This window comes from Octopus bimaculoides, chromosome 5, assembly GCF_001194135.2.
Source record: "Octopus bimaculoides isolate UCB-OBI-ISO-001 chromosome 5, ASM119413v2, whole genome shotgun sequence".
Classification (NCBI taxonomy): Eukaryota; Metazoa; Mollusca; class Cephalopoda; order Octopoda; family Octopodidae; genus Octopus; species Octopus bimaculoides.
The window spans coordinates 50,953,387-50,965,886 of NC_068985.1; the positions used below are offsets into that span (position 1 = coordinate 50,953,387).

The 12,500-nt window shown below is 35.8% G+C and overlaps 2 protein-coding genes across 3 annotated transcripts in view; both read right to left on the reverse strand.

Moving 5' to 3' along the window:
* Window positions 1–5,064, reverse strand: part of LOC106875961 (cleavage and polyadenylation specificity factor subunit 5) — an 84,849-nt gene extending 79,785 nt beyond the window's left edge. Inside the window, exon 1 of one of the 2 annotated variants that reach the window (XM_052968380.1) lies at window positions 4,734–5,064. In XM_052968380.1, coding sequence (XP_052824340.1) covers window positions 4,734–4,882 — 149 coding nt within the window. In that variant the 5' untranslated portion in view covers window positions 4,883–5,064. The remainder of the gene's footprint in view (window positions 1–4,733) is intronic. The other variant, XM_052968379.1, reaches the window with a different exon arrangement.
* Window positions 5,065–5,561: 497 nt separating this feature from the next.
* Window positions 5,562–12,500, reverse strand: part of LOC106875965 (alpha-L-fucosidase) — a 66,546-nt gene continuing 59,607 nt past the window's right edge. Inside the window, exons 12-14 of the mRNA XM_052968378.1 lie at window positions 11,074–11,142; window positions 8,986–9,050; window positions 5,562–5,651 (exon numbers count right to left, since the gene is read on the reverse strand). Coding sequence (XP_052824338.1) covers window positions 5,597–5,651; window positions 8,986–9,050; window positions 11,074–11,142 — 189 coding nt within the window. The 3' untranslated portion in view covers window positions 5,562–5,596. The remainder of the gene's footprint in view (window positions 5,652–8,985; window positions 9,051–11,073; window positions 11,143–12,500) is intronic.

Consider the following 12,500-nt stretch of genomic DNA (forward strand, 5'->3'; position numbering starts at 1 on the left):
GGCACATAAAAGACACCATTTCGAGCGTGGCCGTTTTCGTGCGGGTGACACGTAAAAGCACCCACTACACTCTCTGAGTGGTTGGCGTTAGGAAGGGCATCCAGCTGTAGAAACTCTGCCAAATCAGACTGGAGCCTGGTGTTGCCATCCGGTTTCACCAGTCCTCAGTCAATTCGTCCAACCCATGCTAGCATGGAAAGCGGACGTTAAACGATGATGATGATGATGATGATGATGCTATTACAAGTCTTCTGTGTCATCCACAGATGAATCAACAGTTACAGTTGATAAAGATTCTTAACATTCTGCTGCTAGTCAAAGTGTCCATTGAAGCAGCTCATGAAAGAAATATAAGCCTGTTCATGCAACCAAAGATTTACTGAAGAAGTCAAGAGGAATATTGCACCACAAGAGTTAAAAAAACATTTATTTTTGGAGTGAAGGTTATTCTGGTCAATTTAGATAAAGATATTTTTTTATCACTTCCTTTTATCCTCCAGATATTAAAATACTTTGGGATCATGGTGAAACCCACCATTTCAAAGGATCCTACGATGGAATGGGTGGGACAGTGAGAAGAAAAGTGTATCAAGATGTTTCATAAAAAAACTAAATAACCCAGAATGCAGAGCATTTTATTGAATATGAAAATCCAGTTTGTAATGTGTCTGTAATTTATTTGAACAAATCAAAAATCCAAGTACTTAATCTAGATGATGCAATTGGTGCTAATGGAACATTAAAACCCATCATTAGAAAGAATGGACAATGAAACTGTAGATGTCTATTATAACTATAAGATACCATCAGAGAAAATTGTTACAATTCAATAAGCAAGGTTATTCAAGAAATGAAGATAACATCACAAACAGCAATAGCAAACAACAAGATCAGTCAATCAAGAAAATTCCAGTTATTGGTAATTTAGCCATATCCAAATGTATCCTACAGAAACCTTTGAAAACACTTCTTTTCACTGGTATTGTACAAGAAGTACAAATCATTTTATGTGGTCCAGTTCTTGAAGAAGAGCGGAGAAAAAAAAAACCTTCTCTGTTAAAGTTGAAGATAAGATAATGTAACTATTGACGACAATATGTGTTCAATGAGACTTTTACTTACTGCAATCAAATCATTCAATATACACTATCAAAAAAGTCTTTTAAAATGTGTTAGCAAAGGAGTGATTTTGAAAATTTTGTTCCCATTATTTGGCTAGCCAGAGTGTATATTACCAAGCTTACATTGTTCAAAAGTTTTTGTTATTGTAACCCTTTAGCATTCAAACCGGCCATATCTGGCCAGAATATTCTACCTGTTTTATGTCCAATTTAACTAGATCAAGTTTTTCACACCTACTCTACAATGTCAATCTAAAAATAAACAATCACACCATTGAAATCTCAAAGCAACAAGATAATGGTGCAGAAATAATGGCTGATTCTCTGATCCATCCTTAATGGACTGAACTGAGCCATAACTAATCTGCACATCCTCTGATAACTCACAGTTGGTAATTCAACGATTTCCCCTCACAGCTACATGCACACCTGCAATGTTTCTCTCAGTCCTGTCAATATCGACATTTTTCGGCCATCATGGAAATGTCTGAACCACTCATACATTTGTGTGCAGCTCATACATTCCTCTCCATACACTTTCTGCAACTTTGCATAGGCCTCTGAGCAGATATCGTCATGATAACTTTCTCTTTCATGATCACACTACACACCTTCCTCCTAAGCACTGCTGTAAACAGTGGAAGTGAGCTAGAACGTTAAAACTTAATGCGCATGAACAGCAGAGTTCAAGGTCAATCTGTGTCATTACTCTGCATGTTTTAGCTTTGTTACTATGGCAACAGTCCGGATACTTATTGACCAGACCTGGTATATACATATGGTGGTCACTGAAGAAGGTAGAAGTAGATAGGTGGTTGATGAGAGCCATTCAAGTTATGCCCAAGAATGTTGTCAGTAAGGTGAGGATTAGCAAAGAATACAACAAATTTAGTGTGCAGGCAGGATTTCTCCAGGGTTCAGTTCTCAATCCTCTCCAATCCATCTTCATCTTTCAGGCCGTAAAAGAAGAGTTTAGGACTAGCTGCTATTGGAAACCCCTCTATGCTGATGACCTTGTTCTTACAGCAGAATCTATAGTAGACTTAGAAAAAATTCCAGAAGTGGAAGCAAAACATGGAATCAAAGGTCTTAAACTCTAGTAAGCAGAAAAACTGACAGGAAACTACTTCCTACATATCAGACAGGGAAACTATTCCTGCCTAGTATGTAGAAAAGTGTAGGTAGAAATTCCATTGTTACTCAGTACAATCTATAGACACACAAGAGGTGCAATGGAATCACAGGTAAACTAGCAAGTGAGCAGGTGCAAGAAACACTTATAGCTCATGAAAATTGATTTCTTCAAATACCTGGAAAGATCCCTAGAGGTAGTAGTTTCTGTTACCTAAGGAAACTAATTAGCAGTAGAGGAGGATGTTCTGAAAGTATAGATGCTAGAATAAGAATAGGAAGGAGAAAGTTCAGAGTTATTACGTCTGTTAATAACAAACAGCTTCTCAAAGCAAAGTGCATATTGTTTGATACTTCCATACAAACAGCCATGCTAAATGGTAGTGAGATGTGGACCATGAATGCAGAAGACACATGACTAGAAAGTAATGAAGCTAGTGTGCTCCACTGAAAGTGTAATATTAGTGTGCATGTACAACACAATGCAAAAGCATTGAGTAGAAAATTGGGCAAAAGAAGAATTAGACGTAGTGTGCAAGAGAGAGAAGACTGCACTAGTAAAACCATATGATGTGTATGGATGAGGACACCTGCATAAAGCTATGCTAACTGCTGTAGATTAAACTTGTAGAGGGCTGTCCAAGAAAAGACAGGACAAAGTAGTGAAGACTGACCTCAGGACATTAAGTCTCACAGGAGTGATGACAAAAGACCAAGATGATTCCTTGTACTCAAGATCTGGCCAACTGAGCAAAAACCAAGCACTTAAAGTGTATTGTTTATGTCTATGCCTCTGTACCCAATTTGTTCCTGTTATGCCTTCCGTATAAATCTTCCTAAAACCCATCTAACCACAACACTATTCATTCAGCTGCAATGATTATGAGAACTACTTACATTTCATTCCCATTTGTGCTACCTGTTATCTCTCTTCTTGGAACCATTTCCCTGTGCTATGCATCTAGCATTCTCAATATCATCCCTTTACTCTTTTCCACTGACCACCCGTTTCCCTTGAGTTGCATCTTTCTCTTTTGTCTTATATTCACCTTGTACTATCATCTTTTTCTCTTTCCAGCTTGAGTAGCCATGTATCATCTCTACAGGAAGATAACTATTACGGCCCCTCCATCATATTTTTATTAATCAATGCCTGGCATACACCCTCATCCCTCTCTACAACACCGTCGTCTTAGTTAAGGGCTCCCTCTTACAAGTTTCTTGGTGACTTCACAAGTGCCCGGTGCCACGGAAGAACCGCTCAAAACACTTCGTAAAGTAGTTAGCGTTAGGAAGACCGAGCATCCTATTGTAGAAACCATGCCAAAGCAAACTTTGGAGTTCGACGTTATAACTGGCTCGTCATATCATGTCGAACCATCCATCTCATGCCAGCATAGAAGATGAACGTTAAATGATGACTATACATGTGTGTCATAAACCAGTTGAAAGAAGGATTTTATTCAAACTTTATTCTGCTCACCATCTAATCCGTAAATCACGCGTGTCCAACGATTAAGACACGTTGTTTCACATTAGGTAAAGACAGTATCCATCTACCAACGTCATTCGACACTATGCCGCATTTTCGTACTCAATACAAAATAAGATATCTATATTTTTACCTATCATTTACTATTGGAGAAAGGAATTAATGATAGGTTATAATTCATAACTATACATATATATATATATAATATTTGTTTATACAGCGTTTATTTAAATAATATATATATATATATATATATATATATATATATATATATACACATACACATACAATAATTAAAGGGGAGAGTATATGTAAGTATTGTTTTATATAGAGAGAGCGCTTATATAATGTTTAATATGTGTGAGAGAGAAGGGAGAGAGTATGTATATGTAGTGTTTATACATACAGTCAAAAGGCACAATTTTGCGAAAGATAGACTAAAGTTTACAAAATTTTTAGATTTATTGACATGTTACGTAGCAGAAATGGGAGCGTTTGCAGACAGAGGTATTCTCTGACTAAACGATTTAGTTTTAAACAAAGAAATATGTATTGTTGTATTTCGAGACGGTTGCCAAATAAACTGACGCACTATAGTGCATGAGTTTATTAGTTTATTTAGCAAGAAAAAAAAATGACCATCCTGAAATATAGCAAATGTCTGTTTCAGCACACAATTTCACATAAGGAATCTAGCAAAACAAATTCATAAACGTAAATATGTAATTTTTTTTTTTTTAAGATGACTGAGATTAGGAATTAATCTACCTTGATACATTTAACATAGAGGTGAATGACGAAGGTAAAGAATGCGTACATCCGGTGGTTAGGGTTAGGGTTAAGGGTTAGTGTTAAGGTTAGGGTTTAGGGTTAGTTTTAGGGTTTTTGTTACGTCGATAAGTGGTGGTGTACGTATTCTTTACCTCCGCCGAGGAGAATTATTCAGGTCAACCAAACAGTGACAGAAAGAAAACAATCATAATACTTACAAGTTGATGGTTCTTTCGAGAGTAATTGAGGAAGGAGAGAGCGTTATGTTTCCATATTTTGCTGAACCATGTTGTGAACCACTCACACCGCCAGCCTTCGGCCAACCAGACCTAGGGTACGTCGGCATTTTAGGAGTTTGATGAGCCATGTGCTATCACGTTCACTTTCCGTTGAACTTGCGTTTACAAAGTTAGATGCGAAATATATTTTGTGTTCTAAGGAGTTTATTGCATAATAATAGATTAGTAAATTTAAAAGAATATTACATTAAACCTCACACCGTCCATTTCCCACATTTTCAACGTTAGCAGTGATTATCTCCCTTAATATTTAAATAAACCGGATGTTGCGAAGCGTTTATTACAAAACTAGGATTTAAAATTAATATTGTAAATGCTCCATGGCATAACTTGTATAAATAATTTCTTTCAAACGACATTAAACTGACTGAGGAGTCAGCTGTGATTAATGTGTCTATAACCAAGAACAAATAAATATTCTTTCAAATGGGAAAACAATTAAGCAAGTGGTATTATCCCTCCTTCAAAATTTTATAAATACCGAATCGAAATGCTTCTTTCTTCAACTCGTCGTTTCACCTACAACCAATCGTTAATTGAAAAAATCAAATTTTATCAAAAATGTCTGAACATGAGATTTAACCAATGTTCTACAAGACAGGGAATGGGGATGCAAATTTGTTTATCTATGCACTTTCAGATCGCTTCGACTGAAATACAACCATAATAAACAAAAGGGAAAATAATATCAAACCGACTACTATATTTAAAATAAAATGAAAAAATCATTTATAACAGAACTATTGCTTTATGTTACAAAAATATTTATTACTTTAAAATAGTCAAATGTGAGATCCAGAATTTTTAAGGTTTGCTTCTTGTAGGTTCTCAAATAACCTGAAAACGAAAATAAAAGATTACGTTAGTTATGATGTATTAAATAATAGATACATACTTCTGTTGCTGATAGACACGGTGAAAAAATAGTTTTTAGGACCATTAGTTTAGTTATCACATGCACTGCATTGAAATATTACAGTACTATAACTGATTTCAATGTAATATATAATAGAACAGACGTAAAGTTTAAATATTATACTTTTATTTTAACAGTCAGTCAGAGGCAGGGCCAGCCTTGGGTTGCTGGCGCACCAGGTAAGTTGAACTTCGGCGTGTACAAACTGACGGTCGTAGAAATTTCCTTGTCTCTGTCACGCTCTCCTTGGTGCCCCTAGCACATAGCACCCCGGGCGGCGAAATTTTCTTTCCCACAAGAGTTCCGGACCTCAGTAATGAACTCATTTGCATACAGCCAATCAAAGATCTACCAAGTAAACTCAAGACAAAGAATGGTGTTTGAAGTCGACCGGTCGCCAAGTTATGCTAGATTTTAGAAGGAGACAAGTAATTAGATAGATTTGCATCTATATCTATTATTGGATTTTGTTAGGGTCCCATATGGTAAAGATGTGGATGAGAAAAATGTGGGTAGAGGGTGATGTGCTAGCAACCCTCACCCCTTACTGTTTTACAAAGTAAACAACAACACAAATAACTACGCAGAAGCAGCTATGGTTGAAACAAAAACAAGAACAACAAACATTATCAAAAGAGAAAAGAAGCATGGTCATTCCTTAAGCAGGAGAACTTATCTTATCGCCCATCACTTGTTATGCGCTCATAAATTAGTTTGATAATTGAGCTCTCATTGGCTGTATGCAAATAAGGTCATAACTGGGATCCAGAACAGTTGTGGGGAAAAAAATTTCGCCCCGGGGTGACTGCTTGAGTTGCTTGTACCTTGAGCCAGTCATGAATTTTTTTTTCACAAGAGTTCCGGACCCCAGTAATGAACTCATTCGCATACAGCCAATCAGAGCAGAGCCACCTTTATCCTTTCTTCCTTTCTAACCAGCACCGTGCATTCCCAGCAACCTTTTTGTCACTAACAAAAAAAATTTCACTATCACTACAAGTAATACTGTCTCTAACTACCTGTCAGGCAAACGAATAAATATATGTAAATAATATTTCTTCCTTCTTGATGCTGATCCTTTGATGTTCAGTGATTACGCCGATGTTGGCACAATAATGCACTTGCCCAAACTGAATTGCTGAGGTTATTTCATTTTTTCCAGAAAAATATTTTTAAAAAGTTATAGAGGTTTAAAGTTTGATCATATTCACCCAGTCAGGTGATAAGATAAGGTCACTTGGTTAAGGAATGACATGTTTCTTTTCTCTTTTAATAATGATTGTTGTTTAAGGTGGAACGTTGGCCGAAATGTTAGCACACTGGGCGAAATACTTAGCAGTATTTCGTCTGTCTTTACATTCTGAGTTCAAATTCCATCGAGGTCGACTTTGCCTTCCATCCTTTCAGGGTCAATAAATTAAGTTCCAGTTGTGCCTAGAGTAGAAAAGAATAATGTTTGCTGTTCTTGTTCTTGTTTCAACCATGGCTGCCTCTGCATAGTTATTTGTGTTGTTATTTACTTTGTAAAACAGTAAGGGGAGAGGTTGCTAGCACATCACCCTCTACCCACATTTTACCCATCCACATCTTTACCATATGGGGTCCCTAACAAAATCCAATAATAGGTATAGATGCAAATCTATCTAATTACTTGTCGCTTTCTAAAATCAGGCATAACTTGGCAATCGGTTGACTTCAAACAGCGTTCTTTGTCTTGAGTTTACTTGGTCGTGTGTTTGTTAACTTGACAACAAGGTCAAGGTGAGCTCTGATTGGCTGTATGCAAATGAGTTCATTACTGAGGTCTGGAACTCTCGTAGGAAAAAAATTTTCACAAGTCAGCCCTGGTCAGAGATGTAAAAGCAGAAATTTTTCTTTTTTTTTCTGTATCTCCTAAACTGATGGGAGGAAGATACGATCATAGTACAGACCTAGTTTGAGTACTGGCAAGCAATTGGTCTCAAAGGGGCACCAGGCTAAGTACGATCCAATTACAAAAAATCTCCAACAAACATTCACACACTTTCCATCAACCACATTTAACTCATACGACTTTGCTTACACAATAAGTTAAACAATAAGTTATATCTGTGCCCTTGTTTGTGTTATTTTCCAAGCAAGTACATTTAAAATACCACTAAACTTTCAGTTAACTACCAATAGCTCTAAAAGAAAATTAAGAGATGCAATCATATCCAACCATGCAATATTTGAGGACAGTTCCAAAAATCAAAAAGCCAAACTATCCCCTTAACAGAAAATAGATTTTATAAAATAAAAAATATTTCAGGGAAATGGATGTGAAGAGAAAATAGAAATATGGATAATTTCAAAGTTGACCATGTAAAGATACTGACTTAGTTGGGAATACAAGTAGTGGGGGTGTTTCTCTGTAATAACTCCACCTCACTTGCACAATGCAATAGTCAGCCAACTAAAATCGGGGCCTCAACAATGGTATCTGCTACAACTGTTGCAATCAAGTGTCCAGTTTGGGGGTTACTTAAAGAAACATTCATTACAAGGAAACGGATGAGCTAGGGAACACCTGGGGAAAGTATGGAATCAAAGAGGCATTTAATCAAAAAACATTTTAGTAAACTAACATGGTTGCTACTGCTATAGTGCTGAAGATATGCAATACATAGTAGATTTGCATAATCAAAAGTGCTGAGATGTTATGATAACTAAGCAGCGCTTAGTTATCATAGCATCTTAGTTATCTCACATTCCAAATATTAACCTCAGTACTGTTATTAGTCATGTAATGATAATTTCTGGCGGAAGAAAGACAAGGAAAACATGGAGAGTAATGGTGAGGTTGGATCTTAGGATGTTGGGCCTCATAGATAAGATGATGCGGGTTTGCAATAAAAGGCTATTGTACTGTAAGAATTCAGCATCTAGTTAGTTAACCAAGTTAAAAAATAGATACCACTAAAATGTTTTCAATTATAAAATAATACAGCTACAAAAAAAAAAAAACACTTGCTCCAATATTTTTATAAATTTGTAGAACCATTAAACTCATAATGACATGGCAAAAAGCAAAAAGCTATTTTTAAAAATTTCTCATTTCTTGTACAGGTATAGTTTTTGATTTTTAAGAGAAAAGAAATGGTAAGTTGTGATGTTTACACCTTTCCCAAGTACAAGCAATTCCCAACTAAAACTTGAAACTTTATTATAGATGCAGAATAATTGTTTAAGATGGTTTGGGAGAGACTTCTAAAAATTGAAAAATGTAACAAATACCTTTGAATTCGTGTTAAGTTTTCACTCATCTTTTGGTTTGCAATTCCAATGATATAATCAATATACTAAAGTAAAGAAAAAAAGTAATGAAATAAAGAAACATAAAACAATACAATATATTCTTCTCTACTCTAGGCACAAGGCCCAAAATTTTTGGGGAAGGGGCCAGTTAATTAGATCGACCCCAGTACACAGCTAGTACTTAATTTATCGACCCTGAAAGAATGAAAGGCAAAGTCGACTTCAGTGGAATTTGAACTCAGAATGTAAAGACAGACAAAATACCGCCAACCATTTTGCCCAGCGTGCTAACGTTTCTGTCCGCTCACCACCTTAACAATACAATATATTACAATAAGACTGCAATAACTTATTAAATTTACCTATGAATGCTCTTATATATTACATATATAGGAAAATTTAATAAATTTAATTGTGAAGTATGAAGATTTTTGCCTGAATTTCTGAGCAGGAGAATTATTATCATACACCAATATATTCATACTAATACTGTCCTAAACTTGTATGTTATAATTACATTTCAGAATGAACTGTCTATTTAATTCACAAGGGTACACTGTTCTCGTTCTGTTATCCATACTATAGTTAGTTTTTTATTCATTATTCTCCCGCTTGTAATGCTACTTGCTCATTCCATTTGAACCAGAGTATATCCAAACTGACTGACCCAGAGACTGAACTCATGCTTATCAGTTAGATTACAACACTTAATAAATAATAATATTGACAATCCTGCTGTCCTGCAAATATAAGCAATGTTTCACTATTAAGTACAGTAGTTAACACATTAGGCTTGAGTACAACTCCTACTTCAAGCATAATGCATAAATGGCATGGCAAGAAGGATGAAATGAAAACAATATCCTTGGTATGAAGAACTGAATGAAAATAGTGTACCTTTGCTTAGTCAATCTCAGCAGAATTTGAACTCAGAACGAAGAGATGGACAAAATGCCACTCAGCATCTTGCCCAGCATGCTAATGATTCTGCCTTATTATTAATATATTGATAATAAAACAGATAAATGTCCAATCTTCACAGCAGTGATTTGCTCTAAAACTCATGCTTTAAATTGTCAGGTAAATTGTGCAAGAGAGAAAGTCAAATACTACTGACACATGTACACACTTGCACATATTTGGACACTAATGGCATGAGCACATATACACATATCCTCCTCCACTCTTTCACATACACAAATACAGCTAATTGTGCATGTATGTGTGGACGCCAATAGTGTATACTTGTGTGTGTGTGTGTGTGTGCACGCATCTTTGTGTACATGCTTCTCTCTCTCTCTCTCTCTCTCTCTTGCACACACTTTTACCATCCCTTTATATGGATTGACAGATTTTTCTAACACCACAGGAATCCATCGTTAGCATTTTAATATAATAGATGATGATTTATTTTATTTGCCACAGGGGCATCTGAAGAGGTGGGGATAATTCAAAGACAATTTACAAATCACTACACTCAGCCCTTCTTTTACAGAATGTCAGCCCTCTAGGATTCCATCCCTGCTCATATCTTTCCCAAAATTGTTAGCTTACAAAGGTTCAAGATGGATATAAATGACATCAATATACCAGTTCAAGAGGGTCTGGAAAGTAACAAGCAAAGCCCCTTCCTCCAGACCTACCTAGTACGTGAAAATAAGTTAAAATGTTAAAATCATGAACGGCACCTAAATTTAATATAGAAAAACATATTTAGTTTTGTCATGAAGGAATTTGTAGGTTAGAAGACCAATAAATGAAGACTCATGAGATCAGCAATGGCAACAGCCCAATTCCAAGCTGCCACTGTCACAACTGCCATCATCATCATTTAACATCTGTCTTAACATGTTGGCATGGGTTAGATGGTTTGACAGGATCTAAAGAGTCAGATGACTATATCAAGCTCCAATATCTACTTTATTATTTGTACATCCTAAACAATATTTAGTATAAACTAACACATTGGTGCAAGCTTGACACAAAAGCTCATTGCTTCATGCAGTAGAAGGGACTGTATAATTGATGTGGTAAAATAATAATCCCCCCACCCCATAGATTACTTACCTCTTTGGAAACAAGGAGTTCACCATTATTTGATAATGGTACTTCTAAACACTGAGTGCTTCTTATTGCCTAAAGAAATTGAAAACAATTTACAATGATTTTGCAACATTATTTGAAGGCTTATCTATCCTGAGAAATTCAACTTATTTAAAACATTTTTACAATTTCTTAGACCCAATAATGAAAACTTCAATATTTGGCAGTTGACAATCCTTAATGATACTTATATAAGATAACTGCTTACTTTTTAAAAAAAGATAATGCTATAAATACATTGAGGAAATGGTTATTACCTAAATTAACCCTGATACATGCCTACTACAATCTACCTCACTAGATGCATGTCACTTATTTTACCAAAAATGAGGAATAGTTAAGTTAATCACAATGAGATTTCAATGTAGACAGTCATAATAAATCTCTCACTAGTTAAACCAGTGATTGACTTATTGGAAACCTGTAATTTATGATGCTATAGTGCAAATCCATCAAAAGCATTTTGTTGTGCTTCTGGACAGAAAAATTTATTCTACATTCCTCAGCCTGTAACAGCCATCAGGTTATCTGGGAATGTTACTTCTTGAGAGACTGCTGTTCAATCAAGGGAAGATATATCTTTCATCTACAGAAATAAAAGCAAAGCATTGACTCTCAAGAGCCTTGATGTTGTGAAAGTCAACTGTAGTCAAACCTATGATCAAAAAGCATTCCAGATGTGACTATCCCACTTTTTCTATTATTGCTTTTCTGATACACAGTATTAGGTAGTGGGTAGTGACTTCTGTCATTACTTTATGGAGTAATGACCCTACCTTACATGACTCCTGGCTTTAGCAGGTCCTGGCTGACATGCCTGGAATGGACTCCAGTTTAGGGTTACAGAACCCCCAATTATGAATAAATAGCTTCACTGCCTCATGAGATAAAGGATACAGAGTAAACATTACAATAAATCTGAAACGGTGCCCCTAAACTGTTCAACTCAACCTTTTTCTGGCAACTTCAACAGCCAAACTGGTACCAAACAGTACTCTTTTAAATCACACAACTGAAGTTGAGAGTGGGGTTTTGGTGTTTGGGCACTCTAGTATCTCCAAATATGCAACTTAGGCTTATACTCCAGAAAGGTTATTTCAGTGTCACTGTATAGAGCAGCAGCATAAGAGTTTGTTAGCTTTGTCGTGTTGGACTGGAACTCAAATCTGGACAGATCTGTATTGAAAAACTCATCTCTCAAAACAGATGGATGCTAACAACATATATAGAAACATGTTATCCAATATTTCCTTTTTATTTAAGACAGCAGGTGTGATTTGATGAAAATTCCACTGTTATTTCAAGTTAGCAGAACAACCATGTAGTGGCTGCCTCATTTGCTGAATAGGACTTTCAGGACTTAGTGGGAGGAGTGTATTTAGCAAAAAATG